General features: G+C 39.4%; 1 protein-coding gene across 1 annotated transcript in view; it reads right to left on the bottom strand.

The window, feature by feature from the left end:
* Positions 1-11,690, bottom strand: part of LOC137983971 (structural maintenance of chromosomes protein 4-like) — a 100,874-nt gene extending 89,184 nt beyond the window's left edge. The window contains exons 1-5 of the mRNA XM_068831128.1: positions 11,497-11,690; positions 11,144-11,335; positions 7,031-7,207; positions 6,072-6,236; positions 5,625-5,752 (exon numbers count right to left, since the gene is read on the bottom strand). Coding sequence (XP_068687229.1) covers positions 5,625-5,752; positions 6,072-6,236; positions 7,031-7,207; positions 11,144-11,335; positions 11,497-11,664 — 830 coding nt within the window. The 5' untranslated portion in view covers positions 11,665-11,690. The remainder of the gene's footprint in view (positions 1-5,624; positions 5,753-6,071; positions 6,237-7,030; positions 7,208-11,143; positions 11,336-11,496) is intronic.
* Positions 11,691-25,000: the final 13,310 nt, after the last annotated feature.

The following is a 25,000-nucleotide window of genomic DNA, read 5'->3' as shown; positions in this document are numbered from 1 at the left end:
CTTTGTTGCCTTTCTCACCTCGCTGATCATTTGCATCACTTATCGATAAAGGTTTACCTTACAGCTGTATGCTCTCTACACAGTGATTATGGCTTTTCCAATAAAGCACCACCAAGGCTTAAATCCTCCGTCAACCAGTAACAGCTAACAGAATGTGTGTTATTCATCGTTCCCTGAACTTGCAAGACCAAGATCGTAACATGCTTTGGGCTGCCTGTTGTTTGGGTTTCTTTGGCTTTCTGTGGGCTGGGGAGTTAACTGTCAACTCCAGCTTTCATCCTTCCATTCATCTAACTGTTCTGGACTTGCAAGTCGATGTAGAATTAAATCCCTCCAGCCTTCGCATTCACATTAAAAGTTCCAAAACCGACCCTTTTCAACAGGGTTGTTTTGTTTATCTGGGCCATGTTTGGACTCTCTTTGCCCAACACAGGGCACTCCCTTGACTGACAGGGCTGGTCATCCTTTTTCTCAATCCCGGTTGTTACCATTCAGTTAACATTACAAGCAGAAGGTATTCCCAGACAGTTCTCTGACCACAGTTTCCACATTGGGGCCGCCACGACAGCCACTCAAAGCAGTATTCTCTGTCACTTAATCAAAATATGGACTAGTGATGCTTACCACCTTATGTAAGAACCCCAAAGGACTCAATCCTTAATGTGTCCCAAAGGCTGCTGCAGTAACAGGTATTGTTGTGGCAGACCACCGCTGTCTCTCACTCTCTTGGTTGCTCTGGGATTTAGCAGCTCAGGGCTCCAGCTTCCCCAACAATGAGCCCCTTTCAGGGGTCAAGATTAACGGTAGCTAACTAACCCTAGACCAGTAAAAGATCCATTTTGGCTAGTGGATTTTGCACTTAACTACAGCTGTAGCTATTTTGGCCAGTGAAATTTCTGAATAACGGAGGTTTGACAGGAGATAAATAAAATGAAAATAGATCATTTGAAATACATCATAAAGGGAAATTTAATGAAATCTAACAAAATGCCTGTTAGAGATGGACAGAAGGGTATATCAATGAGGTGAAGGCTTCGTGGGATGTGAAAGGTTTGAGTATGCGACAAAAACCCAGTTTGATCTCACAGTTAAAGTGCATCAAGCTGAATGATAACTAAGATGGAGAGGCTAGTGCGAAGGAGAAGATCAGGGCTGCAAATAATTGTTCTTTCATGAGAGGACAATGGCCGGTCAAGTCTCAATTTTGGTCGGACAATACCAAAATTTGGTCAGACTTTTATTTTTAAAATGTTTGATTGCAATCACGTTGGCAAATAAATACAGTGAAGTTGGTTGCTTTTCTCAATGATGATGGTCATAGAGTGGCAAGCAATGAGGAGAAGGAGGTACTTCAGAAGATGAGAGCAGTCTTTGGAAGTGAGGAAAGGGTTGAGGTTCCTGGTTTGAAGGCTCAGGATAGGAGGAAAGTGAACAGAGAAGTGAAGGTTGTGGATGGGCTGATGCTCAATCTTGTGAAGGACAGGAGGCTAGAGATAAATAGGCTTTTGTATGCTGGGTCGTATGTAGTCACCGAGAGTTCGGGGCTGATGGGGAAGAAAGGTAACAAGTTTAAGAAGAAGAAACCCAGGTAATAAAGGAGGATCGAGGACAGCTTTGTGGAATGGCAGCAGGATTTGGCAAGGGTTGAGGAGATGAAGAAGGGAACTGTGCTTGTGAGGAAAGTGATTGATCAGTTGAATAGGAGGTATCAGGTTGTAGAAAAGGGGAAAGTAGTGTTGAGGTTATTGTTGAAGAGGAAGATTCAGTCTGGGAGCATATGATGCGGCACATCAAGGACGCTTGTTGGTTGGACACGAGGTGAGGGACAGGATGGGTAATGTGGAGAAGCAAGAGGAAGCAAAGATTAGTGTCCAGGATGTGGAAAAAAGAATCAGTTATTGATTGACATGGGAGTGTTAGGGGGGACTTGGGTGAAGAAAAGGTGCTTAGCAATAGCAGGGCTGTCCATAAATTTGAAAGTACCGGTAGAACGCGTACAATGAAAAGTAGGCGGCAATGAAAGTGAGCTTAGCTCACTTGACTGTGCAAGGAAATGCATTCTTTCTTCGGCGAGGATGCCATGTTGTTTTGTCAGATTAAGAGCAAGACTGGAAAGTATTCAGTTAAATGTTACAAGCATTCCACACCATTCACGCAAATGATTGAGCGTGAATAGTTTTTTCATTCTTTCTCTTGTTTAACCTTCTTAAAATATGCTGTCAATTCCACTCAAAACAAGAAGAATTTTCGTTGACGATAATTTAACAAATGTAAGATCTTTCATCTTGACTGGTGGTAAAATGAGATGAAAGTAGCCAGCTGAATAAATTATGGCTTACTAGCTGGTGGTTTTGGCCAGCTACCGGCCTTTATTGACAGCCCTGAATAGGGTGGATAGATTATCAGAAATGTTGAGAACGGTGAAGGTAGCTGTAGCTGACACCATGAGGGGTTTGTTGTGTGATAGTATGAGGGATTGGAAAACTGTATTGATGTCAAATGGGGAAGTGTCCCAGGTGAAGTGGGGATCAAACAAAAAATATTCCAGGAGGATCTGAGATTGATCCAGCATTTGTTGTTCATGGCACGTTTAGATTTGAAGCCGTATGAAAGGTCTGACGGGGAAATGAAGAGTTTGATCAATGTTGTGCAGGTTTTTCCACAGGATGCAGTAGGCAAGGAGTTTGGGATGGACAAGGGTGCTTTGTTGGTGTTGAAGCAGGGGGTGAAGGTTCATTGTGAAGGGATTGTGTTGCCACATGGTTAGGTGATGGGTGGGGTCGAGGAGGGTGCAGATATTATGCACAAGGAAAAGGTCAAGCAGGAGTATTTGAGGATGGTGAAACTGGTAGTGAGGTCAAAGTCATACGGTCGGAATTTCATTAGGGTGATAAATGCATGGCCCATAGATGTCCTGAAGTACAGTGCAGCGATTTTGGATTGGAGTGATCAGGAACTGAGGGTGATCGATGTGAAGATGAAGAAGAGGTTGATGTTTGGAGCATTTCAAAAGAAGAGGAGTGCAGTGAGGTTGTACATAAAGAGAAAGGATGGTGGGAGGGGATTGATCAGTGAGTATGATTGTGTGAAGGACAAGGAACTTGGTCTGTTTGGATATGTCAAGGCAAGTGACAAGTGGATGTTGAATGCTGTTGGAGAGATGTTGCAGGTGGGAGAAAGCAAGCAAGCAAGGAAAGAGATATTTCATGACAAGAGGTTGTATAGGAAGTTCATGAGAGATGTCACTGAAGTGGCTGATGAGAGGTTGTGGCGGTGCCTTGGAGCTGGGTATTTGGGGAAGAGCATTGAGGGGTATGTTTCTGCTGCTCAGGAGCTGGCTTTATGAACGAGGTTTTTATTCCGGCCACAGTTGAGAAGGAGGATATAGAGTGTGTGACAAGGAGGTAGAGTTGGTTGGGTATGTGGCGAGTGGTTGTACTGGTTTGACACATAGGGAGTATCAGAGAAGGCATCATTGGATGGGTTTGAAGGTGTACTGGGATCTTCATCAGAAGTACCTTGTGAAGTGGGCTGATGTGTGGAATAAGGAGGTTCCGGATGAGGTGAGGGTGTCAGAGGATGGGAATGTGAAGATCTGGTGAGATAGGAGCGTCAAGACAACACAAGATGAAACATAATCACCCAGATGTTATTGGTGGTAGATTGAGCCGCTCAGGAGTGGAAGTCTGTTATTTCTTGGTGCCTTGGGATAGGAGTGTGGTGAGTTAAGAGGATGAAACAATCACCAACAACTTACCTCTTGCAAAAAAGATTGTGCTGTTATTTGTTGGTTGTTTGGGTGTGGTGTGTGATTGATTGGAAGGGTTTTTTTGGAAGAACCTTGGGATTTTAAGTGTGTTGGGAGGGATTTCAGCATCAGCAGTCATTGGGATCACCCCAACCCTCCACAAGACACTTACTCTATAAGCCTCAAGTCTGGGGCCAAGGCTTAGCAGTGTTTATGCCTGCAGAGTGAATACCATCTCCTCACGGGTTGTTCTGTTCACCGGTAGAAAGTCAAGTATTACGATACCGCTCAAAGGTAAGTTGACAGTCTCGACTTGATCCTCCAAACTCAATTCTTGCGTCACAAAGTTAGAGACATTGGTGTTTCGAGATGCATAAACTCGAAAAGAACTCAAGAAAGCGATTTGTGTCTTGGAGAAATGAACAATTCCGCTAAGGGAGCCTTTGTTTGCAATATTGATGTTAACTCTAAGCAAGCAAAAAAAGTATTATCTTAATTATCCTTCTGCATGTAGAATAAAAACATTCCAATCTTATTTGTTCACTTGTTCTGAAAAAACACACAAGTTTCCAATGCGTTCCATCTGGGCCGGGCACAAACCCGGGCACTAGCAAAATGACCACGGACATGTAATTTATCAGAGTAATAAGGAGACTTGTTCGAAAGTCAGCACTGTAATCTAAACAAACTGGAATTCCGAATACAGTACCATGTCTTTCCCATAATGACAAAAGCTGAAACTTCACCATATAAAAGACGATTGGTCAATTATAGTCTGATTCATTTGCTATCCGTCTTAGCTTTGAAATATTCTCTAATGATTTTGTAAATAGTTAAATTGAAATAAAATGTAATCGAAAGTCAAAGCATTGCATGACATCCGCTTGAGGGTAACTTTGTCCACAAGTGAAATTTGCATTTGTCAACGAAACCAAAACTTGAAACATTTACATTCCCATAATGCAACTGCCTTACAAGACGACTTCAAAAACAACAACCAATATGTTCAAAACAGCCTAACTTCATTTAAAAAAAAAAATTGTGATTTACCAATAATGACCAATAATGCGATTGGGGCAGCGCAAGAAGCCTGCAACTATTGCCTCGCAAGCTGGTAGCCAGAGAAAGCTGGGGTACAATCCTCTCTTGACTTTACCCAAAATTTGCATGTTTTCATTTTAACCCAAGTGTTGGTTCTGAGATAAAAAGGACGAGTGCTTGTCGTCCATCGTAACTTTAAATTCAACTGAGTTCGGGGCAACAACAGGCTTCTCTTTCTTTTTATTGAGCTACAGTAGAAAAAATACACAGACTCGTAAATTTGAGATCGCTTGCTCATGGCATTATATTTTCTTTGCTTAAAATCAATGATCAATAATGCTTATAATTATTATTGGGGTAAAGAAAGCTTCAGGTTTTAAGTGTTAAGTCAAGCAAGCATGTTCAAGTCGATTGTGAAGAGAGCCGTTTTGTAAAATGATCACAACAGATTATATTCATTGATCCTTTGAGGAAAGGAATGACAGAAACTGTGCATATTTCGTCGCACTTGATATCTGACTCGCTTTTTCAATGCATTTACAACAAACAAGTCCACTTTGCTTGTCTAATTTATTTCTCAAGAAATCAGTCAAGCATTAGGCTCATTATTTTTCTTGACACACAAGTTGCAAAACTTGAGTCGAGACTCAATTCTCTAAATTTTTGAGGATCGAGAATCGAGTCAAGTTTTGTGCGATTTGCAAGTGACTGTCAACTTACCTTTGCGGGGTACTGTATTATCATCATCATCATCATCATCTTTATTATTATTATCATCATTATTATTATTATTATTATTGTTATTATTATTATTATTATTGTTATTATTACTCACATGTATCTCTGAAATAGGACATTTCTTTGTTTTGTGATTGAATTCTCCATGTTTATGTACTCCATAGCTTCATTTTTGGACCCTTCCAGTTCATCTTTTTCTTTTTCAACAGCTTTCACTCTGTTGAGCTGAAATCAGTAACACAGAGGCAAATTGCTTGAAGACCAAGAAATATCTCTACATGTACTTCATGTAGGACTGAATATTAAGTTCTCACAAAGCAAATGCCAAAGCCATTCTGTAAGTGACTGTTTAATGTGGTTTTTCAGTGAGTGATTAACCCATCGACTCAGCAGGGGTTCCCCATTGACGAGTAAAATTGTCTGGCGTTAGACAGAGTAAAATACTAAGTCTGGCCGGTTTAGGCCAGTTTGGACATCAAAGGGTTAGGCTGTAGTGTGATAGTACATGTATTTTCATGTGTGGAGTGCACTTTAAGAGAGATACCTTTTCTCCTCTGGCTTCATTTAAGGTTTCAACGTCATTAGCTAACTGCTCAATTGGCTCCTTGAAGCGGCTTGATCCAATGATGTCCTCTAAATATTCCAGCATGCCTTCTTCATGTTCTGATTGTGCTTTAGGTTTCATCATGGAAATCTGTTCTACTTCACCCTGAAAGAAATTTAAATTTTACATTAATAAAATTAATTGCTTTTATAATATTGCCTCTTCCCTGTACCTCCTACATGTACCTCCCCCACCAAAAAAACCCAACCTACATGTAGCAATAGCAGAGACAAATTCTCAAAATTACATGCGTGAATATCAATGAAGTAAAAATCATAGCACTCTTCTAATTATTCACCATTTTCCTTGGAATAATAAATCAATTTGTATCATATCTGCTTGAAAATGTTAACAGATTGACACCTGAACCCCCCTGGGTTAATCTACATGTCATGGATACATGGGATCACTGTCAATGTGATTATGTCCTTTCAGATACAGCTTTTTTTGTGGTGGCGTAGTGCTTAGCACTCTACTGGTTCTGAACCACAGTGGCTGGAAGACTGGCTCAGTGACACTGTTGCTTCCTTAAACAAGAAACTGTTCTCTACAATGTCTTTATCTACTTTTGAGTATAATATTGTGATGCCGAAGGACCTACAGCTGTAGCTGTGGACTGAGGGGGAAGCACCAAAAAACGCCGCTGTGCTAGAGACCTGATGTGGCTTATTGCCACTTCACATGTATCTTAGAACTGTATTGTGATAGGAAAGACATTTAGAGCTAATATCTGGTGTGATAATGACCTCCATCACTGCATAATTGGACAAGCATCTACTAATAATTCATTCAAAGAAGGCAAAAGAATGCATGTATGACTGATACACTGTGAGCCTCTTGAAGATTATAGAACCCCTTTTGGCTTGTTCACCTTGCATCCAGCTGCTAACACAACTCACTTGCAAAATTAGAAACCTATTGTGATCCAAGTCAATGCCACAGTCTTTAAGAAGTCTGGCCACCTCTTTGAATGGAACTTTACGGCCATTAACGTGATAGTCAGAGCTGTTGTCTTTCCGAGCTGTGCGAGAAACCACAAATTCACTCCCTGGCACAACTTTAAATTTGTCTCCTTCCTGCACAGAGAAAAAAAATGAAGATGAATCACCACTCCAGAAATGTTACAAGATAAGTGTGTAGTTAAAATCTAAGGGAATAAATATCAGAGGGCCAGGTTTTCTCACACTTCAATATTATTTAGATCTTATATACAACCACACTTTTGAGTTTAAGGAAGATGTTTTGACGTTTCAAACAACACCATTAGTCATAGTGAGTGTAACATTAAAATTAACAAGATAATCCGTATACATGTATAACTATGTTTATGAAATTCTCAACATCGGATAATGCATTTCGCATGCTCTGATTGGTTCACTCAATCTCGGTTATCAGCTCATATACTACCTTAGTTCGACCTTATATGGTAAATTGATTGCTAAGCTTAAAACATTTTCGCTGGAAAGCGAAATTTCTCTCTGAATAAAGCCAAACATGAAAAAAACACTTTTTTGTAGAAACTTTAGATCAATTCCAACGTTTAGAAGTACGCGAAAATGCAAGATATGTTTTTGTGATGAGCCTACGTCTGTCTGACTACAAGGTATTACACTCAACATCAAATCTTCATCAAGTTTTTTCGATTTCACTCGGACTTTCTCTCTTTTTTCACTCGTATTTTCATACTTCCAAATTTTTGGAGTTTAATAAAACAATTTTTCCATTCGCACTTGTAATGTTGGATATGAGACTGGTTATAGCCAACTCATATCCAACGCACGCTCATTGAATAATTGTTAAATATAACTACTATATACTATATAAACATCATCATCAGACATAGTGGGTATAACATTAAAATGTTTACAAGATAATAGGTATATATATATACGTATATACATGTAGATTAAATGTTTGTTACAAGTAGGTAAAATTCAAACTATGCAACAATATTATAGAAACAAAATTGACATATTGGTAAAGCTTAAAAGTGTAATGCTAAACTTACATGATCAACTTGTTTGTTGAGTTCAGGTTTCAACCTCTCCTTGATTTTGAGTTGATAGAAAGAGGTAGCATTATCAATAACTTTGAAGCAAGAAAAAAAAAAATTTCATATCTTCAAGCAAATTAGTTTGTGATGTTTTTTTGCAAAAAAAATTAATTATTGATAATGCTACCTCTTTGTATCAACTCAAAATCAAGGAGAGCTTCCAGTATTGCAAGGTCATGCAAGGTCGCAAGGTCCTTCCTCACTGGAAAATTAGAACCCATTGCATAAGTGACCAGCTCCCAACATTAGTGGCTTCATAGCTCAGTTGGTTAGAGCGTGGCACCGGTATTGCGAGGTTACGGGTTCAAACCCTGTTGAAGTCCTGAATTTTTCAGGCTTCTCTACGCAATTGCTAAAATTGCGTCCATAACTGCGAGGATCATAGCTTTACTTGAATACATGTAGTTAATTTGCTGCAGTTGAGCATTTTCCCTTGTTTTGAATACCTGTGGCTTTTACAAAAAATTGTCAGATAGGAAAATTCACATGAACCTGGTGAGATCGAAGACTCCATTTTGAAAACCCTCAAACTTAAACCCAGACTTCCACAAAAAACCACCAGGGCACACTTAAAAAATATGGGATACTCAAGCTCCAACGCCATGCGATTGCTCAACACGGTGTGCATTTACTGTAATTGTAGGGGATTTCCCAATGGGCAACCAAATTTACGGGTTTAGTTGCCCGGCATTTGAAACAGGGTCAAGATGGAATGTTTTTAAATTTCAAGCACTGACACTGGCTTTCCTTTCATCATTGCTTAATTAAGCAGTGTCCATAACTGCAATAAGTTAAACAACTCAACACACTATAGAATTCTATCAAAACCAGAATTTAGGCTCTTTGATAAAGTTCTTGAACTCTTAAACACAAAAAGCAGTCTTACAGTCCTACTGATCTACCTAAAGTGCTATTATCAAGGCTGCTGCCTAAGAAAATTTTAAAGGGGCCCTCAGAGCTAAATGCTGAGAACTTAGGAGCCCAACATATGAAGTGAAAGGTGTTGCTGTGAACAATTGAGGCGCCCAGAGCTATTCTTTGGGAGCCCCAGGCTACCGGGCTCCTGTTAGGCAACAGCCTTGATTATGATAAAAAAAACACTGCCATTTTTTTTTAGATTTTGAAAGTGTGTTTGCTTAACAAACAACTGGCAAAAATTTAACTTTAAGCTTTGATTTTAATCCAAAGGCTGATTACTTTGAGTGTAAGATTTTGATTTGGAAATAGGGAAAAGCGACATCATTTACCCACTAGATGTAGCTTAAATTTCAGTGTGTAATTGCAGCTTATTATATATGCAAAACACATGTTTAAAAGTCTGAAAGCCCAAAACTTCTGTGCTGCACATTAATTCAGCCACATACACACCATAGGGGGTTTCGATTAGCTTTTTGGTAAGCGGCTGGTTTTGTGAAGTAGGCGGCTGTGGCAAGAAAGAAGCACCTTTTCCCTAGGGGGTCTGGGAGCATGCTCCCCCATAATATTTTGAAATCTAGGAACTCGGATATGGCATTTCCAGCAATCTGGGCATCAACATCAATCACAAATATTTACTAACACGAAGCTGCACATGGCCAAGTTGTTGAAATACAACAAAATATTGCCTCCAGCTGCACGCTTTGTAGTTGTCTTCCATTTTTAATAAACAACACGTGGAAAACTAGAATGACGTAGTGAGTGAATGTAGTAATGCATCGTTTAGACAAAGACTTCGGATGTTTACGATAATAAACAATTTTAATTAATTAATGCACTTCAAAATATTGAGCATACGAACATAAGGTGAACGAAATCTAATCCCAACATCCCTTGTAAGATAAACATGAAGTCACGATGTCCAGTTACTAAACTTCCAGTTTGTAATATGAACGTAACAAATGTGATCAAGGCAACATTTGGCACTAGTCTTTCTCCTCTATTCATCCAACATGGCGGACTGCAAAAATCGCGTTGGCGAGTGGCAAAGGAGAATGCAAATAACTAGGAATTCATAGAAAATATCCAACGTCCAAAAAAGAGCAGAACATACAGCAAAAGGTTTCTTGATCTTCTGGTTGTTTTATGGAATTAAAATAAATTAAATGGATTGAAGTGAAACGGTAAGAACTGTGTAATTTAAGCTTCTCAAAAAAGTAGGCGGCGATGACTTAGGGAGTAGCCGGCGGAATTTGCCGGTTGCCAGCTTCTAATGAACCCTCCACACAATGCATTCTTAAAAGCAGCGATTCTTTGACATCCCTTTCTCCTCAATCCAACTCTATCGAGACTTTAAAGTTAGTTATGGCAGACCATTAAACACGAAAATTCCAGTAAAATCAACAGCTGTCTTTTTGAAAAGAAGGCTTAAAACTTGGGTCACTTAGTGTTTACAGCTGTAGTCAACATACATGTAGTTGTGAAATCCAAAGGAAAAGAACAATTCATTTTTTGGTCATAGTAACACTTTAACAAGAGATTGAGGTTCCCTGAAGCAGATAGACAAAATGGAGGTCAAGGAACAAACAGCTTTCAATTCTGAGAGGACAATATAGCAATAACAAAAGTGCAATGAAAATTGTCATGAAAAATACAGACCTCCAACCCAGCTAAGGGAACAATGTTGTCAAAGGTTCAAATCCTGGCCTGTTGTAGATTCTAGCCTGAATTAGTTTCTGGCCCCCTAGTTACCACTTTGATTACAATGAAGAGTTGTTTCCGATCCCTTGCTACAAAACGTAAAACCGTACATAATTTTAACTGAAAATCTTAAGTTCTTACAGTAGTTTAAAAAAAGGCCTGCAAACGGACGTAACAACAGTGGGGCGTCCTATTTGTGAACCGATTCTTCCTCCAATTTTAATTAACCCCCCTTTGGCTGAGATTCGTTGGACGGGAGAGGAAGCTTCTAGATCTTCCACAGGCAGCCTCCGTCAAATAAGCTTACATGCACGCAAAAACTAGCTATAGCCACGCGACTTACCAAATCAATGATTTTCTGAAAGTGTACCGAAACGGTGCAGCTTTGAACGTTCTGGTGATTTTCAGAATTGTGTATCAACTGAGCGACTTTCTTCGTCCGAATCATTTTTGATCGGTAGCCAAAAACAAACAACATAGCATCGATGACATTCGATTTCCCGCTTCCATTTGGACCAACAATCGATGAAAAGTTCTGAAGGCAAAAACACAAAACAAAATAAGCAGGCATAATATTAAGAGGAGAAAGTCAATACAAGTAAGACGAAGCTTAAGTCATATTTAACCTAAGAACAGGGTAATTAAGTTAACATTGCAAGATGAGTTCCAAGACGATCTGACAGTTGTTTCGATTACCTTATGAAATGGCCCTAGTTCCTGGATTCCTGCGTAGGACTTGAAGTTTTCATTGACTATCTTTGTAATCATTAGTCGGCTTGTATTATTTTCCGTGGTAGTTGTTTCTATGTCCATCTTTTCCTCGGTTTCTTTTGCTTGTTCGTTGGGGACAGCATCTTCCGCCATTTTGTACTTTGTTTTTGGCGCCAAATACTTTTCCCATGGTGCTGTTCGCTGAACCCAACCATCAAAGTAACGCAACTCTTTGTTAGGGAGCTGGTAACGTTCTTTTACATTTTAGACCATTTTAATCACCCTTGCCATTTACCTAAAAATTTCGGAAGCTTCGGTTGGAATGCAAATGGTAAGGCTATTTTTGAAGGGACAAAGCTTAAAAAATCGGTAAACAGACCCGTAAAGGTCTTCAAAGTTACATGCAAAGTGGGATTACTTAGAACACTTGTCCTACCACACGAACAGGTTTATCAAATAAACAATACATGGTTCGAGAACTCGTAACGATTTTACGAAAAAGACGATTGATAAGATCATTCAGGAATATGTTAACACGGAAATTGGTCACGCCAGTCAGACTAGTAAGGGTTAAGGTCTTATGTGCGGACACGCAGGAAGAGGATTACTGTAAGTCATGGTTAGGGTTAGTCTGAGAGCAGTTGGTTTCTCCTACGCTTCCCGAGAGAGAAACCGAGAAAGGCAAAGATCTCATGTATGAGGCCCTATTAACTATTAGGAGTTTTCGGGATAGGGGATATTCGCGGAAAAATTACCGGGATACGGGATATTTGAGGAAAAAGTTATTGGGATACAGGATATTAGAGAGGTTAAGGATGACGTTTACAGCCAACGGCAAACGGGAAACGGCAGGCTCCTACTTGTCACAAAAGCGTGAAAATTCTCTCATTTTTGCCTTTCTCGTTCCTGTGAGAAGTTGCTTGATATCTGGGGCTAACAGGACAGAAATGAGCTAATATCAAGCAGGTTCCTTACATTTTTGGCAAAACGCTAATTTCACTCCGACGTTTGCCGTTTGGCATAAACGTCATGCTTAACCTCTCTATTGAGAAGTAGTTTCAGGGATACGGGATATTCAAAAAAAAAATGTCACATATCAGATGTTTGATGAGAAACGTTCTTGGATTACTAAATACATGCCCTTTTCTGTATTTTTGTTGATGATTAGATAAAAGTAAAAAATATATAAGTGTAAAACAAACCGTTTTTGATTTTCTTGACCAGCCATCGGTTCATCATGTGCGCTATGTGGGGGTAACATGAAGCGCCACCTGATCAAGGCGAGACCTCTGTAATGGCGCAGGTCAAAGCCATTCATGACGTTACGGCGTGTATTTATAAAATCAACTACGACAAACCAGTCTCCAAATGTCCTTTCAGACAAAAATTGAAGAACAACAAAAGGATAAACTTGTTGAGAGTTTAAAAGTGTCATCCAGCCTTGTGGAGCGAACGAAGGAGCTCGGAATTTTTGACTTCAAAATAAAACTTCAGTAGAAGCGAAATGTGCCCGAGGCCGAGTTTCCGAAGGTACGGATATTTGCAATTGATAGTCAGGATCAGTTCGAAGTTGCCACACCTCTTCTCCAGTAACATATAAAAAATGACCGATACTTTAATTTCCGGGATATTTGTATCCGGAATTTATGGGACAAAAAATTACAGGGATACGGGATATTAAGACCCCCCCTAATGGGGCCTCATGTATATACCCACCACGAGTCCACAACTACGTAAGACACGCTAAATAATTTAATTTCCCACAATTCAGTCATCCATATACATTTACCTTCATCTATATCTATTTACCTCCATTTATAAAAATTTATCATCATCTGTATTAATGTACATTCACTGGTCATTTACCACCATTTACCTTCAATCATATTCATTAACCCTCATCAGGGGCACCCAATGTCAATTTTCGGAAAATATCTGTTCGGAAGACGATTTGAGATCTCGCATTTTCGGAACATTTGTTGTAAATTTCTTGCTTGCCTGCCTCTCCTAGGATTTTCCAACATTTGAAAAATGGTATAATTGCCCATTTTTAACGGATTTTTACCCTAAAAAGGTCACCTAGAATTTTCGGAAGCCCTTTTTCTGCCTGAAAATTTCGAAAGGGTAAGTTTTGATCCCTATAATTTTCGGATCACTAGACTTTCAGCTAGGAAATCCGAACAGATAAAAAATTTTTAGGGGATAAAATATGCCTATATTACCGTTTAAATACTAAAATATCGTTTAAAATGTCTTGTTTAAGTGGTTTCGAACTATGTTCGTGTGCCTCGGCCTCATATACTTTCATGTACCTTCAATCATCTTCATTTACCCTCATATACCTTCATCTACCTTCAATCACGTTCATTTACCGTCATTTTCTTTCATTTACGTTCATTTACCTCAATATACCTTCATCTACATTCATTCACGCTCATTTGCTGTCATTTCCCTTCATTCACATTCATAATTATACCGTAATATACCTTCATTCATGTTCATTTACCTTAATTTTCCTTCATTCGCCTTCATTTACCTTGATTCACCTTCATTCACGTTTCTCTACCTTCATCTTCCTTCATTCACTACATTCATTTACTTTCATCTACCCTCATTCATGGTCATCAACCCACATTCACATTCATATACCTTCATCTACCTTTGCCTTAATATATCGTCATTTATTAAAAACTGGATCATTAGATAGATCATTCGAGAGTTTTGATTGGCTAAGCCATCATGGGTTATGAGCCATTATACCATGATCTACAAACACGGCAAGCATATGCGTGATTTTTTGGGCCTTTTTATTTTTATTTTAATCTAGTTTTCTATATTTTTGGGGCGTTTTTCACTCGCGCTTGTTGGATATGAGATGATTATAGCTAACTCCGCGCTACGCGCCTCGTTGGCTATCTATCATCTCATATCCGACGCGCGCTCATGGAATAATTGCTAAATACATACATAAACTTTATTTCATCTCGAATTTCAAAATAACTACAGCAGCTAATGTCTGTGCAGCTAAAACACCTACCATATACAGAGACATACTAAAGACATAATATTTAAAGATATATTCATTAAAAAGAAAAGCCGCTGTACAAAATGCGGCCCTAGATTCTCTTTTAAAACCAGTAAACTCATAGGTACGGATAATATCAGGTAGCGCATTCCGCAACTTAGCTGATACGTAAGAAAAAAAGAGAGAACTAAGACCATACCTGGTTGTTCTAGGTTTATTGAGGAACAGAATGTAATTTCCGCGAAGATCATGCATAAGAAGAGGACGGGAGAGAAAACGTATTTTTCATATAAGCAGAAAAACCCTTTTTTCCAAAAAAAGAAAGAAACATACTTTTATAAAGTAATATGAGGAAATTTTGAATGCGCTTATTGCATAGAGATGTAGAGTTTAACTTTAGTAGTGAGAGGACAGGTGATCTGCAAATATAAATCTCGTCATTCTCTTATTTACATTATACCGTTTCTTTGACACGAGCTAGATTATAGCGAAATGAAAGCACAACTTTCTCGCGAATTTTCTATGATAAAAACTTGTTCAGAAATCCATACTCTACGTTAACAGCACACACCACGCCTACTCCTGAGTATCTGGCTAGAAATCTTTTTCTCTGGCTGCGCTTCAGCCATTCGATGAGGGCTAGTCTCGTGCTTCTTAAGTTTCCTCGCTCATGCCCAAAAAGAATTCTGGGTAATTCTGCCATTCCATAACAAGGGAAGACTCCCGATTCTCATTATATATATATTTTTTCATAAGTGTCGGGCCACTTAGTCCTACCAGCAAAATACCGCATCGATTGAAGTTTTTAGCTTACAGAACTTGCCCAAATTGTATCGGTAGGTCCTGGAATTCGTCCACAGAAAGGCCAGTGAGACAACTTCACTCGCGAACCGCCATGTTTACAACATAGCATTTTAGGCGTCCCCGTCTGCTTGAAACTATCTCTCACCTCTGTGTTTTTTAAAGGGTTGCCTTTACCCACATTCCGGCTTAATGATGCCAGCGTGGACGAAGATGGCCCAAGAAACCACTTATAAAATTATAAACCTACCAGATTAAGGCGAACTCGCTTGCTCTCCTAATATGAACTGGACATTTGTCACGTGATGTTCATACCTGAGCCCACATTGAACCAAAACGACAGATGTTTCAATGAATACTTCTTACACGGATCACACGGCGGAGCCAAGTGGTCAAACACTAATTAATGTCCATCCCTCAAACTGACATTGGACATTTCGTAACAATTACACGACGCTATATCCCATGTTAATATTGACAAGCTTACCGCTCTAAAAAGAATGAAAACAGGCAGAATTACAGCTATAGTTCAACAAGAAATAGCGTTTCTAAGCTATACCGCGCTGAAGACGGTTAACTTTCAATTGTTTTGCTGGGTACTACTATTTCAATACTCTAAAAAATTCGATTTTCCGGGAGGTTCTTTGTTAGTCTGGTGGATATCGGAAACTGCAAGGTGAAGCCGTCGTTCCGGGTTCAACTCTTTGCCTCGCCTATTGTGAATCTTCTCAGCTTATTTAAAATATTTGTTTCATTGAAGTAGATTTGAAGTCTAAAGTAGACTGTACGTCGTATAAGTTGAATAAAAAGGGAACTTTCAGTTTGAGGGATGGAAAGAAGTGATGACCGAGCCAAGTTCTGGAGACCGTTTATCACCGAAAAAGTACAAAAAAGAAAAAAAAGAAAAAGAAACAAGCACTTAGCACTTAAACGGTTAACAAGTAAGTGATACAAAGAGTGGGGAGTAATAATCATGACCGCCTCTCTGTGCAGTGCATCGTTTCTGAGCTATTTGTCGAATCATTTTCCCGCACCTTTGCAGAGTTTTGTATGGAGCCGCCATGTTGTTGGAACCTCCGTTGTGCACCAAGTTTTACTTGGAAGTTTTAACACTTGTTCCTACGAAGGATGCATGCCATCTTGTCTATAAGTGTTAGACATTGAATAAGGCATTGGTTTGTGGAATAGAGCTGTTGTTGGCTTTGTTAGGAGAGGGTCTCAATGGGGTTAACCGTTAGACGTGACACGTCAAGAAAAGTTCACCGTTAGGCGTGAAAATGACAAAAAAAAAACCGATTGCCGTGAAAAAAATTACAAGCATTTAGCGTGATTTTTTTTACTTTTAAAAGTGGAATAGGGAGTGTTTCGAAGTATTTAGAGACTTCAGGGCACTCGACACCGTTTTACCTCCTTTGCTCTTCTCGTGGACATTCCACTTCGCTAAGCTTGTCTAACAAGACAAAACAAGTCCCAAATAACCCCCAGCAAGAGAAAATGAGGTAAGAAAACGGACCCCCATGCCTATCACAGTTTTTAAAACTCTATTTTTGGTTTCGCAAAGCTATTTTAAGTTTTCGTTCCCAACGCCACGCATATTTAAAATTTCATTACGTCATTGCAACTGGCCAATCAGGTGCCTCTCTAAAAATAGCTGCGTAGCTAAGATGAGATTTAAAAAATACATCATTGGCCCGTGTATGGGAGTTCCGTTCTCTTACCTCATCCTCTCTTGTCCCCAGTTGGAGGTCTTGACAAAAATGTCAGTCGCATTCTGATGACCAATGACTTATTCTTTTCAATGTGTACTTACACCCCACTAACTAACACAGAGAACCCCAAAAAGCAAAAAAAACCCTTTCATTTTCAATGAGGGACGTTTCTTTGTTTTTCGTGTAAGTTAACCGAGACGGGAAAGAAAATAACCATTAGCCGTGAAAAGCCAAATTTTCTAACCATAGTCGTGAAAGCTAACCTCCCATTAATTGAGACCCCCTTAAGAAGGTAGAATCCAAGGAAAGCTTCCTATTTTGGGATGAGAATTCCTACTTTTTTTTATTTTGGCCACTGTTTCCTCGGAGTGTCATTTGTCACTTGACACTCTGGTAGATGGAGATAGCTGTAGGTATATTATAACGTAAATGAACGTGAATGAAGGTAAAACAAGATAGATGAAGGTAAATGAACGCGGATGAAGGTAGATGTAGGTAGCTGAAGGTAAATGGACGTTAGTGAAGGTATATGAAGGTAAATGAAGATAATTGAACGCGGATGAAGAACGATGTGGGTAACTGAACGTAAATGAACATGAATAAAGGTATATTAAGGTAAATGAATGTTAATGAAGGTAAGCTAAGGTATATGAACGTGAATGAAAGACTAATATGAAGATAAGTGACGGTAGTTGAAGGTAAATCAACGTGAATAAAACAGACGAAGGTAAATGAAGGTATATGAAGGTCAATGAACGTGAATGAAGATATATTAAGGTGAATGAAGGTTGATGATTGCGATTGAAGGTAGACTAAGAACTGACCGGCCAGACCGGGCATTTGGAAGGACTAACTCTACAACGAATTCAAATTAACACACTTCGGGGATGATATATATATATATATACTCCTCCAGAGGATTGCGCGAGGGATTATCCTGCAAGTGTTCCTTCAAATTGTTGCATTTTCTTTGCAAATTATTGGGTCTGACCGGCCAAATCTGACAAAAGGAAAGCGCCCTAAGCTAGATGAAGGTAAATAAAGGTAAATGAAGGTAGATGAATGTGAATAAAGGTAAATGAACTTAGATGAACGTGAATGAAGGTAGATGAAGGTAGATGAACGCGGATGAAGGTAGATGTAGGTAGCTGAAGGTAAATGGACGTTATTGAAGGTAAATGAAGGTAAATGAACGTGAATAAAGGTAAATGACGATAAATGAACGCGGATGAAAAGAGATGTGGGTAGCAGAAGGTAAATGAACGCGAATGAAGGTATCCGGATTAAGGTGAATGAATGTTAATGAAGGTATATGAACGTCAATGAAGGCATATGAAGGTAAGCGAAGGCAGATGAAGGTAAATGAACATGGATAAAGGCAGATGACGGTATATGAAGGTAACTGAAGGAAGATGAAGGTAGATGAACGTGAATGAATGTAGATGAAGGTAGATAAACTGAAGAGAGTGTAGTGTAAAGTGAAGTGCTAGATTTCTATCCCATATAAACTCTGACCAGGGTGGGAATTGAACCCACGACCTTCGGGTTAGATCTCCGCCGCTCTACCGACTGAGCTACAAGGTCAGACAAGAGCAGGGCGTGGGAACTGAAGATGTTAAAGTCACGGCAATTAACATGTACAAGTACAAGGAAAGGTTACGTTTATACAAACGTTGGCCGCGTAGCACTTATGTTTTACACAGAATTAACTGAAGAGAGTGTAGTGTAACGTGAAGTGCTAGATTTCTATCCCATGTGAACCATGTGAGCGTTAGCCCCTACTGATGGAACTAGGCCCACACAAGGACAGAGAAAAACTCTGACCAGGGTGGGAATTGAACCCACGACCTTCGGGTTAGAGGTGAAGGTAGATGAACTTGAATGAAGGTATATGAAGGTAAGTAAAAGTCGATGAAGATAGATGGAAGTAGATGAAGGTAAATAAACGTGAATGAAGGTAGATGAACGTGAATAACGGTAGATTAACTAAGGCAAATGAATGTATATGAGGGTAGATGAATGTGAATGCCGGTTGATGACCATGAATGAAGGTAGATAAAAGTAAATGAATGTGAATGAAGGAAGATGCATATGAAGGTAAGATGAAGGTAAATAATGGTAGAGGAAGGTAGATGAAGGAAAATGAAGGTAAATGAATGTAGCTGAAGGTAAATGAACGTCAATGAAGGTATATTAAGGTAAATGAAGGTGAATGAAAATAAATGAATACAAATGAACGTGAATGAATGTAGATGAAGGTATATTATTTAAGGTAAATGAACGTGAATGAAGGAAAATGACGGTAAATGAACGTGATTGAAGGTAGATCAGGGAAGGTAGATGGCGCGGTAATTGAACGTGATTGAAGGTAGATGGAAGTGAATGAGGGTATAATAAGGTAAATGACGGTAAATGAACGTGATTGAAGGTAGATCAGGGAAGGTAGATGGCGCGGTAATTGAAGGTAATTGAACGTGATTGAAGGTAGATGGAAGTGAATGAAGGTATAATAAGGTAAATGAAGGTAAATGAACGTGATTGAAAATAGATGAAGGTATATGAGGGTTAATGAATATTATTGAAGGTAACTGATGGCAAATGACCAGGAGTGAATGAATATTAATACAGATGATGATAAATTTTTATAAATGGAGGTAAATAGATATAGATGAAGGTAAATGTATATGGATGACTGAATTGTGGGAAACTGAAAATTTAGCGTGTCATAGTTGGGGGACTCTTGGTGGGTATATACATGAGGTATTTCCCGAGAAACCACTAAGAGCAATCGTTTGATTTTCCATCGAGCATGTACGAAGTACGTCACACCCCACGTGATGTATTTGACATCACTTCGAATTATTTCGCGGGAAATCACTACACAGCAGGCTCGCCCAAACGCAGCAGTTACGTAGCTGAACGCACGCGCAAGCGCCAAAACAAGTTTACTAACTCGTTTTACCGCTTCAAATTTAATTTATTCGTCCTTGGCGCTGGACAGCGGCTCAATCAAAGAAACTAACGGTTGCTCACAGTGGTTTCTCTTTCGGGAAGCGTAGGAGAAACCAACTGCTCGCAGGGTACGTTAGGGTTTACCTAAAAGCCAGAATCCGGAACACATTGAAAGTGGGGCAAAGGCTAAAATCAGAAGCAATACACTCAACAAAGGAGACATTAGCGTAGTAAAGTACTCTCCAATTCGAAGATAAATTAAGTTGATAAACATTTTTTAAAATAATTACAAGTTGAACGAAGTTGTAATCCAACAGCATTTTTCACAGCATTTTCTCTTCAGAATTTAAAATTTTAGGAGACATTTTCTACCCTAACCTCGGTATGATTTTTTAAAGCGCCTTTCCTTTCAATGATACCCCTCAAAGCTGGGTGTTGCATAATGTCAACCAAGCGAAAAGATGACCAATAGCGTCTTGCTGACATCATATATTCGCTGCAAGAAAAGAAGCATGATATTTTTGCCTTCCCTCTTTTGTCATGATGTCGGTTGAGAGTGACATGGAATATAAGGTGAGTAGTCCTCTTTGAGTATTAGGGAGCCTACGAAACGACGACGCCGACGGAAACGACGACGCTACAAAACAATAGGTTTAGTGAGCAGTAACAATGGCTCTGCACGCATTGCACGTGCGTTTTACATTTTGGTACATTTCTTTGCCGTCATCTCCTAAATGACGACGTGAAATGTCCAAATTCAAGGTTCTGTGGAGGACATTAGGGAGCTTAACATCTACGACGACGACGTCGACGAAAACGCCACAAAACAATGATTCATTGGTTAAAAGAGCATAAATAATCGTGCTGCACGTGCAGCACGGATTTTAGCTCATATTTTTGCGGTTCTTTGCGTGACGACGACGTGAAATCACTAAATTTGAGGTTTTGACGACAACGTGAGCATGCAACAGAGAATCTTTCATTTTCTATTTTCAGTCTGAAACCGCTCATACCAATTTATTTTTAGAACACTTCGCCGACATTGTACGAAGTGAACGAGATGGAATAATCGCGAAAGACTTTTACCAGAGCGAAGTTCTATTTTGAGGTGACGTTTTCGTCGACGTCGCCGTCGTAGATCTTAAGGTCCCTATATTAGCAAATGACGATTAATTTTCAGTTCTCTCTCTGCGCTTCCACCCCACTCATACCAGTTTAATTCCTCGACAGTTGCTACACATTTTTAACGCGAAACGACATGAAATAGCTTCGTAGTGATATGAATAACGCGAACTTGTATTTTTAAATGAAGTCCTCGTAGCCGTCGTCGTCCTCGTTTCGTAAGCTCCCTAATATAGACGCTTCGGCGGCAGCCACAACTATTGGTGAACAGAAAAACAGACATGAAATAAAACGCATTTCCAGTGTTAGGCTGCGTTCGATTGACCGTATTCTGGAATAGGAATAAATGGAATAGAAGTTAGAAATCCTTCGTTCTTACGGAGATTCACAATAAAATTGTCAAACTTCTGCTAAAGTGCTATTTTAAACATATCTTTATTATCCTTGTTGCTTCAAAACGCCAGACAAACCGTTTTAAGTCATCACTCCAAGTATTCTTATTCCGGAATAGGGTCAATCGAACGCGCCCTAAGAGAACACTACTTACGTGGTTGGTACTTTAAGCAGGGTTATTAAAGTGTATCATAATAGGGTGTAATGATTTAAAAGGTTATGTATAAAGATGAATAACTATAACCATATTTATAATAATTTATGCGCTTTATGATACACTTTAATAATCCTACTTCAGGTACATTCCAGTTACGTCCGACATCAACCGCTGACCACGTGGGTGTGAAGGTGGGCTCCCACACAAAACGAAAAAAGACCCTTCCCACAATTGCGCAACGCACAAGCATGAAACTTATAAACAAATGTAAGTTTATGATTTTAATTTAAGAGAGGGGAAAAAAAATAAGAAAATTGTAGATCCTAATATTACCGAAAAAAAGAAAACCTAAACTTGCTTAATATTACAGACTAATTAGGGTACATAAAACTAACCTTACTTAAATAATTGTCTATTCCTTTACAAAACTTAACGATAATACTAAATATACTAATTACTTTACTCTAATATTTACAGTCAAACAGTTCAGTCTTTCAACAAACCCGCAGCAAAACCCTCGACAAGTTCTTTCCCACCTCGGCGCCTCCTTCTCTTCTGGCAATCAATTTCTCCTTTCACACTTTACTGAACCCGCATCACTTTCTTCGAATTTTCTCTTCTTCTTGCTTATCTCAAGCTTCTTTAATTCTTTGAAGGATTTTCCTCACTCGCCGCTACTGTCAAAGGGGTTTTGTTATTGATTCTTCCGGCAGCTCCCGCTAATGACTCTTAGCAGTGTTCTCCGTTCTTTTGCCTTTTGCCCTCCGGCTTTCGTTCTTCAACTCTTTGCTTTCCTGAACGTCAACAAACCTTGCGCCAACCATTTCAACCAACGTTTTGCCCTGGTATATATAATCTGGGCCAACGCCCTGTCACCTATTCTTAGCTAACAAATTAACACTTAACATGCATTCTTAATTTTTCCTACAGACTACAATAGTGTTACAATAACAATTCACATAACAATATGACGTTAATTACAAGATATCAAGCGATGTTACTAACACTAAATAATCAATACTTATGAGCTACAATTTGACAACTATGACACAACGATTTAAATAAAAATAGACGAAAAAAACATATGCGATAAGGGAATTTTATTTCCGTGACAGTGGGTATCATTGACTCGTAGGGCTTGTATATAGGAGAGGCAAGCTCCTACTCCTGGGCTTCCGAAGAAAAAGAAGAAACTCAAAAAGGTGGATGCTCTTCCAAAGTCATTGCATGAATCCCCATCCAAAAGGAGTCAGGACGTGACAAATTACTCAGGGAGATAAAAGTAAACATTTGCAAGACGCTGGATCATTTTATGTGACTTTGGTTCAGATTCTTATTCCGGATTCCGGATTTTAGGCAAACCCCAATGGCTATCTTTAAAAATAGAGAACGGGGAATGGGGAATGGGGAATCTTTAAAACAAGGAATCTTTAAAGCAGATCTAGAGAATCTTTAAATCGCTTCAGTATAAGAGAAAGGCAGACATCAAGCATGAAGATTCGTTCACAAAGCAATCGTTTCCAGTAAAAAAAGAAGCTGGACTGGGTTTTGTTAAATCACTTAAACGCTTTCACGAACGTAAACTAGAGTCACGTTCAAAAACAAAAGAGGGCTAGAACTACATTTAAAGCTCTGAAAGAAAATCCAGGTGCAGCCAGTTCTCGCAGGCATTTTTCCGCGTCATTGTCAAGGTCGGGCAACAATTTAAACAGACAGACTGCCAAAGAGAGGGGAATTAATGAAAATACATTTAAAAAACCTTTCAAACTCGGTTTTAAGCTGGTTTTAACTGATGACCAAGTCAGCTTGATATCTAAAGGGTTTAAATCATACCCGTGACAAACAAAAACAACGCAAGACATCAACTTTTACGTGACTTTGAAGTTTTCCGGCGCAACTGACGAATACGTCTTCAGTACATATTTCACTGTAAAAGATAAGGAACCAGTTTCATATAAAATCTTACTGGGTACCGCCAGTCCAACGATCAGTTGCCCTTGAGAGCTTCTTGGAAATTTCAGAGAAGGAGATCACTTTCCTAGACACAAGAGTATACAAAGGAGAACGATTCGAAAAATAATCTATCTTGATATCAAAACATATCAGAAGCCGACTGAAATCTTCCAACATACGTATTTTACTTCTTGTAACTCGCCCAGTGCCAAGAACGGTTTTATCAAAGGCGAGGCTATTAGGCACTATCTCGATTCAAAGCCCGCCTTGAAGAGCGGGGCTACCCTAAGCATCTTATCGAGAGAACACCATCTGAGGCCAATTTTTCTGAAAGATAGTCGGCACTTAAACAAAAGGCCAAAACCAGCGAGAAAATCCGACCATTTGTCACAATATATCACCCAGTGGTGTCAAGTTTGCTTACGAGCCAAGTGGCCCAACACGCCGGCGCCTATCCCAGGTTTCCGTAGCATGAAGCAACTAGGAGTATTTCTACTCCACCCTGGATGGGATGCTAGTCCATCGCAGGGTTACCCCCCAGCATTAAATTCGCCGGTACTCATTTATACACGTGGACAGAGAGGAGGAGAAAGAGAGAGAGGTGGAAAGAGGCACCGTGGGAGTAAAGTGTCTCGCACAAGAACACAACAAAATGTCCAGGGCCCGGAACACTCGCTCCAGAGTCGAGCACACTAACCATGACGCCACCGCGCCTTCCACAAAAAAAAATCGCTTTAAATACTGTAATTTGCATTATCTGATATAATTTTTCCTTGATAATGGAGTCATGACCACTCCGAAACGTCGGATTTTATCTTTTATATCCTTCGTTTTTACAGTTTTATGCTTAAAGAAAGTCAAATCTTCCAGCAACACTGACGCGCAACTGGTAATTTATTCCAGTTAACCATACAAGAAACTTCCTTTTATATCATACAAGAGGGGTAAATCACTCAAGGACATGTTCGCTAAAGTAAAACTGTGAATTGAAGGTTTCACAATGATCTGTAAAAGGGAGACCGTGCAGGTCTGTCACATTCTTTCAAATACCCCATTTTAAAGATTCCTCATTTTACAGGTGCTTTCCTTTTGTCAGAACTGGCCGGCCAGACCCATTAGTTTGCAAAGAAAATGCAACAATTTGAAGGAACACTTGCACGATAATAACTCGCCTTCTTCTGGAGGAGTATATATCATCCTCGAATTGTGTTAACTTGAATGCATTGAAGAGTTAGTCCTTCGAAATGCCCGGTCTGGCCGGCCAGTTCTGTCAAATTGAAAGTGCCCTAAGATTCCCCGTTTTAAAGATCCCCTGTTTTAAAGATCCCCTGTTTTAAAGATTCCCCATTTTAACGATTCCATGTTTAAAAGATTCAC

Source organism: Montipora foliosa, chromosome 13 (genome assembly GCF_036669935.1).
Source record: "Montipora foliosa isolate CH-2021 chromosome 13, ASM3666993v2, whole genome shotgun sequence".
Taxonomy (NCBI): Eukaryota; Metazoa; Cnidaria; class Anthozoa; order Scleractinia; family Acroporidae; genus Montipora; species Montipora foliosa.
Note: the sequence above shows the minus strand (reverse complement) of the source record. Positions and strands in the feature narration are given on the sequence as shown.